This window comes from Callospermophilus lateralis, chromosome 5 (assembly GCF_048772815.1).
Source record: "Callospermophilus lateralis isolate mCalLat2 chromosome 5, mCalLat2.hap1, whole genome shotgun sequence".
Lineage (NCBI taxonomy): Eukaryota > Metazoa > Chordata > Mammalia > Rodentia > Sciuridae > Callospermophilus > Callospermophilus lateralis.
The window spans coordinates 164,201,264-164,207,766 of NC_135309.1; the positions used below are offsets into that span (position 1 = coordinate 164,201,264).

The 6,503-nt window shown below is 59.8% G+C and overlaps 1 protein-coding gene across 1 annotated transcript; it reads left to right on the forward strand.

The window, feature by feature from the left end:
- The first annotated feature begins 261 nt into the window (after positions 1-261).
- Positions 262-4,332, forward strand: Irx4 (iroquois homeobox 4). The gene is made up of 5 exons (XM_077109403.1): positions 262-306; positions 756-1,007; positions 1,758-1,873; positions 2,704-3,032; positions 3,506-4,332. Exons 1-5 carry the CDS (start codon positions 262-264, stop codon positions 4,330-4,332), a joined length of 1,569 nt encoding a protein of 522 aa, XP_076965518.1.
- Positions 4,333-6,503: the final 2,171 nt, after the last annotated feature.

A 6,503-nucleotide genomic window follows, 5' to 3' on the forward strand; every position in this document is an offset into this window, starting at 1 on the left:
AAAATATGTATTTCTGTCGCCGCAGTAGGGTCGGTCGCTCCCAGAGCCCTCCCGTGGCTCCGGATTTCGAAGCGGCCACCACCGCTCACTTTCCTTCCCGGTTACAAAAGTTTGCGGAGCGTGTGGGTGATTTAACCTGCTCTCCCGCTTCGTCCTCTCAGACCCTAGGAGCCTGCAGCCCGGGAGCAGGGGCGGAACCACTCCGGCCCCGGCGCGCAGGGTCCTTCCCGCCCCGCCTGTCCGCCCTGGGCCGCGCCCGCCATGTCCTACCCTCAGTTTGGATACCCCTACTCCTCGGCTCCCCAGGTAAGGGGACTCCCCGCGAGGACCAGGTAGGGTGGGCAGGACGCGCTGGTGACCCTCTCTTCCCAGCTAACAGGCCTTCTCGTGCGTGCCAGGCGGGTGGACCCCGAACCCCTGTGCAGGGCAGATGGGCTGATAAAATCCAACAGGGCGTTAGAATTCATATTTGTTCCACCCACTGGGCTCTGAGGCTGCGTCCCAGAGGATCTTAGGGACCCGGGGAGGGGGAGCACCTGGCATCAAACAAACTTGGAGGCCAGGGCCAATGGCCTTGGGAACCTGGGGTGGATGGGAGCACTGGGCTGGGTCCCACATGCTCAGAGGAGACAAGGCTCACAGGCTTGCAGAGAGGGACCGTGGAGACCCCTGGGAACAGAGGCCAAGTACTCCCTGGGGGGAAGCTCCTCCAGCCAGGATGCCCGGCCCATCCTCGCGGCCCCTTTCTCCTCCAGTTCCTGATGACCACGAACTCCCTGAGCACGTGCTGCGAGTCTGGTGGCCGCACACTGGCTGACTCGGGGCCCGCAGCCTCCGCCCAAGCGCCCGTCTACTGCCCGGTCTACGAGAGCCGGCTGCTGGCCACTGCGCGCCACGAACTCAACTCAGCTGCCGCGCTCGGTGTTTACGGGGGCCCCTACGGCGGCTCGCAGGGCTATGGTAACTACGTGACCTATGGCTCAGAGGCGTCGGCCTTCTATTCGTTGGTAAGGGAGCGTCCCAACCCCCCGCGCCCCGCCCCTACCCCTGGATTTGCCAAACCCACTCCCTCGATCCAAGGTCGTGAGTCCTCTGGGTCCCCCAACTGCTGAGGGTTGTCTTCGTCCAGCCGGGCTCCCCAACCAGTCCCTCGGGAGAGGGAGCAGGAACCGGGCACACTCCGCCCGGGTTCAGGGTGCCCCGCGGGTGCACCGCTGTTAGCGAACTTTTTGTTTTATGTTTTTCCACTGAATTCCAATAAGATCACTGGCTCTACTCGCCAAGCCCCTCTTCCTCTTCCTCTCCCATCCCCTATTTCTCCCTCCCCTGCTCCTCACTCCCATCCTCCCTTACCTCTCCGCCCTCTTCTTTCCCGGTTCACCTGCTCTCCCGACTGGCCACTCTGCCTCTCCATGACCCTTCTCCTACTCCCCGAACTCGGCCTCTCCATTACCCTTCTCCACACCCACCTCTGCTGACCTCTTACCCACTCTGATTCTCTCTTTTCCCCCTTCATCCTTCTCCTTTCTATCCTGTTTCTGGAACTCCAGTTGTCCCCTCTCAGTTTGGGGAATGGAGAACCAAGGCCTGAGGGAGATGAGCCTCAGGCAGCACCTGCTGCAGGTGTGGATGTGGGTGTGGGTGGGGACTGCCCGGGGATCTTCCCGGAGCCTGGGGAGCCAGGGGACCTAGGAAAAGGGCTGTAGCTGGGTGGTGGTGTCTGGAAGCTGCGACCCCAGACTCCTCTGCTCCTACAGAATAGCTTCGACTCCAAGGACGGGTCGGGATCTGCGCATGCGGGCCTCCCGCCAGCTGCGGCTGCTGCCGCCTACTACCCTTATGAGCCAGCTCTGGGCCAGTACCCCTACGACAGGTGAGGGACCATCAGGGGTCACCACCTTCATGCACAGTCAACATGCCCCTCCTGGGAAGTGGGGAGGCAGGTCAAGCTTGCTACCACTAAAGTCAGGCTTGACCTGCCACCGTGGTCCATGCTTCTCAGGCTCCTGGCCAGCCTGTACTGCGGGGAACTAGAATTTGCCCCAATCCCCTACCCCACCCCACTCATGCTGTAAAAACTGCTCTAACTTCTGAGGACGTGGCATCTGGAAGGCCCAGTCCACTAAGGCAACTTCCTCAGGAGCCTCAGGAGCCTCCCTGTACCCCAAGAAGTAGAGCCCTGGTTGAGTGTCCAAGCAGAGCCCATTGCCCCTGCAGAGGGAGCCATGAGGGGGAGACCCTGCAGCTGGCCGTGCCCAGTCCAGGCCACAGTGTCATTCCATCTTCCTTGGGTGACCATAACAGTTGAACGCACTGAGGCAGCAGGCAGCTTTCTTTTCCTCGCAGGGACTTGCATATTAGGGTGTGAGGTCACATGCCTGCAAAGTGTTCTTATGGCTTGGGGATCAAAGAAATAGGAGTGAAGCCCCATCAAGAACCTCAGGGAAATATCTCTGGAGAGTGACAGAGGCCATGACCTCTCCTGCTTGGGAATGAGCCAAGCTCCCTGTCATATTAATGACATTCTCTTCGACCTCCGCCCACAAAAGGCAAGGCGTCCCCCCACACACACACACAACCCGACACAGGGAGGCAAAGCCCGTCCCAGCGTCCCTGGCGGCCCTGCCCCCACCCCCAGGGTCGGCCTGAGCGGCGGCTGGCCCTCCGCTGCGATCGGTGCCCCACTGTAGAGCCTGTCTCCAGGTACGGGACCATGGACAGCGGCACGCGGCGCAAGAACGCCACGCGCGAGACCACCAGCACGCTCAAGGCCTGGCTGCAGGAGCACCGCAAGAACCCGTACCCCACCAAGGGCGAGAAGATCATGCTGGCCATCATCACCAAGATGACCCTCACGCAGGTCTCCACCTGGTTCGCCAACGCGCGCCGGCGCCTCAAGAAGGAGAACAAGATGACGTGGCCGCCGCGGAACAAATGCGCAGAGGAGAAACGGCCCTATGGGGAGGGCGAGGAGGAGGAGGCCGGAGAAGAGGAGGCGCAGGAGGAGCCCCTCAAGAGCTCCAAGGGCGAAGGTGAGTTGGGAAGTTGGCCCTAGGGTCAGCCAGGCTTCCAGGGGACTTTTCCAGGGTTTCCTGCCACCTAGAGACAAGCAGCCAGGCACAGAGGGGAGTTGAGCCAAGCAAAAACAAAACCTCCCAGGACCAGCTGGGTAGCAGATGAGTTGTGGGCCCTGTGCACCTGAAGACTGTGGTGGTCCCTCTGGACACACTTAGAGAAGTCCAAGTCATGTTTTAGAATCTCTCTCTCTCCTTCCCTCCCCCCCCCTCTCTCTCACACACACACACACACTAGAGGTGGAAATCAACCTAGTCCCCTGTGTCACCAGGTGGAGTCCTGGGCACCTTCAAAGGAGATGGAAAGACAGAGAAGGACCTCAGGCCTTTTCCTTGTCCAGTACTGGACTCCATAATGTGGCTTAGGAGGAGTGGGCGACTGGTGGCCCACGGAGCTGTCTTCCCTACTGGCCTGTGTTCTCTCCTGGCAGAGGCTGTCAGCAGAGAGGACAAGGAGCTGGAGCTCAGTGACCTGGAGGACTTCGACCCACTTGAGGCAGAGACCCCAGAGTGTGAGCTGAAGGCACCCTTCCAGCGCCTAGACAGCAGCCTGGAGCGTGGCCCTGCTGCACCTGAAGGCCCTGGCACTGGAGGCAAAGAGGCCTCCGGCCCGCTCCGGGTGCCCTTGCCCACGGATGGTGGAGCTGCCCTGGATGAGGACCTGGAGAGGGCCCGGAGCTGCCTCCGGAGCACAGTGGCCAGGGAGGAGCAACAGCCAGGCACAGAGGGTGACCCGCAGGCCTGTGAGGCTAAGCTGGGCTTTGCACCTACTGGGACGCCAGGGGGTCTGGAGTCCAAGCCTCGCATCTGGTCACTGGCCCACACAGCCACTGCTGCAGCAGCCACTGCCCTGAGCCAGACTGAGTTTCCGTCCTGCATGCTCAAGCGTCAAGCTTCTCTTGCCCCTGCAGCCACATCCTCCACACCCACCTCATCCTCCTCTGTGGTCCCGGCACCCCTAGGTGCCCTGGACAGGCACCAGGACTCCCCAGTAACCAGTCTTAGAAACTGGGTGGACGGGGTCTTCCATGACCCCATCCTCAGGCACAGCACTTTGAATCAGGCCTGGGCCACCGCCAAGGGTGCCCTCCTGGATCCTGGGCCTCTGGGACGCTCTCTGGGGGCCGGTGCCAACATGCTGACAGCACCCCTGGCCCGCACCTTCCCCTCTGCTGCGCCCCAAGATGCCCCAGCTGCAGGTGCTGCCAGGGAGCTGCTGGCCCTGCCCAAGGCTGGGGGCAAGCCCTTCTGCGCCTGATGCCACCTGTCCAGCATGACAGAGAAGGGAACCAGCGCTGGCCCAGAAGTCCAGACTCTTTTTTACTGAGTTTCCAAAGGAAGGCAAGAGCGTGGCCAAGCCAAGGCTGCCAACATACTGGGAAGGAGCACTGGACTCAGTCTCCCCAGGGCCACAGAGAAGCGTGTGCTGTCACCAAGATCCCCTGGACCCACCTGGTCATGAGTCTACCAGAGCCATCCCCCTGAACTCCTGAAGCCAGCAGGGAGAGCGCTCTCACAGCAGATGGGAGCACCTTGAAGCATCAAGTTTACATCCAAAGTGTACAAGGATAGGGCGTTTGGGCTCCTGGGCTTGTTTTGTGTAGCTGTCTCCGTGGGGTTGGGGGCATGCCGGTCTTCGTTATGAATTCTCAGCCTGCTCATCTTCTGACTTCATCCTCAGCACATAATGCTCACCAACAGCACTTCCACCAAGTTTACACTGTTGCACATTCTTGACTCGATAAAATTATGTTTTTTAAAATGTATGTTCACACCAATAATTGCCTGCTTCAGAGAGAGGCTAATAAAACCCAGTGATGGTGTTTGCATTGCAGAGTGAACACATTTCAAAACCTGGGGCTTGAGAGTTTGCCAGAGGAGGTGGTGCCGATGCCCTGGGCAGGGTGGAGTGGGGTGGGTGTCCACCAGACAACACCTCCATAAACTCCTTGTCAACCCAAGACCCCCCTGCCCCTTTGAGTCCACCAGAGTCCTACCAAAGCCACTGAAAACAGGAGAGTGGCTGAGAAATCAGAGCCTTCTGCTGAACTCCTCCTGTAGAACAGTCAGAGAAAAAAACTTTTCCACTTTTCCCGTTGCCAGACTCCAGAATTTTGAGCCAAAAGGAGTTTCTTTGGCTGAATTAGAACAAATTTTAGACTTTCCAAATTCCTAGGGGTATGTCCTGGGGGAGGGGGGTGCATAGGAGCCACCCTGTCCTAAAGCCAGTACCTGCTGGGGCCCTCTGCCCTACCAAAAGGGAAGTCAATTGGCCTTCCCTAACCCGGCCTCACCCCCTGTAGAGGCCCTTTCTCACGTAAATTAGGGCTGTAGGGGGTAGAGCTGGGTGGAAAGATCTCCGAAGCAGGGGGAGAAGGGCTGGGCAGAACTAGAGGGTCAATTGAGGGAGCACAGGGGCAGAGCCTGGCCTGGGGAGGTTCCTGCCTGCACAGACCCCTGGCTTCCATCAGATCCCTGGTTCGAACCCCATCTCCACTGGCCGAGTGGCCTCCAGCAGCTGCTCCAGCCTGGGGTCCTCGCTGATCTCCCCAGGGGCATCCTGGCATCCTTCATAGGGGTCGTGCTGCCCTCTGGCTCACCAGCAAGCCTGCTGCTCTGGCTCCCAAGGGCCTCCTAAAAGTTCCAAATGGCCACAGGGAAGTCCCAGCAGCAAGCAAGGGAGCTCCTGAGGGCAGGACAGCACAGGGGATGCAGGGACGGAGCGGAGCGCTGGAGGTATGCAACTACTTCTTGAGCAGGCGGGCAGGCAGCCTAACTTCCAGGGACAGAAGAGGCCGGGGCTTTCTCCTGCCAGCCTGGGTGGGGCGCATCTGGGGCCTCCGGGTGCCCTGATTTCTGCAGAAAGGCCTCGGTTGGCAAGGAACTCTGGAAGACTGGTCGGTTGGCTATCGAGGTCAGCCTTGGCGCAAGTTTAGGCACCCGAGGGAGAGGGAACCCTGCGTGGCAGGACGCATCCGCCCGAGCGCAGGCGAGGCCGCCCCGCCGCCGTCGGGTAATTGGATTGTACCGGCCTGCGCTGTCACCGCTTTCACTTTCACTCTCTTGGATGATATTATCGAGGTTCGGAAGCTCGCCGCTGATGTGCCTGTCAAAAGGCTGCGGCGGGAGCCCCCGGCCTGGCGAGCGAGCATCAGCCAAGATAATTTGAAGTGAAATTTTCATTTTGACAGTAAACCCCTCAATTTCTAAAGGCTGCGCGCTCCGAGAGCTCGCTGGCAGGGGAGGCTTTGCAGAAAGCCCACGTCTTAGACTGAAAAGGGCAAAAGAACTCGAATTAGTTGTAATAGATAAAAGGGCAAAAATAAAGAGTCAAGGGTACTTGACAGTAATAGCGAAAGTGGAGTCTCTGGGGAGACGCGTTGCGGCCCGAGGCTGGGGCGCCAGGAATTTTAATGCGACCAAGGGCGG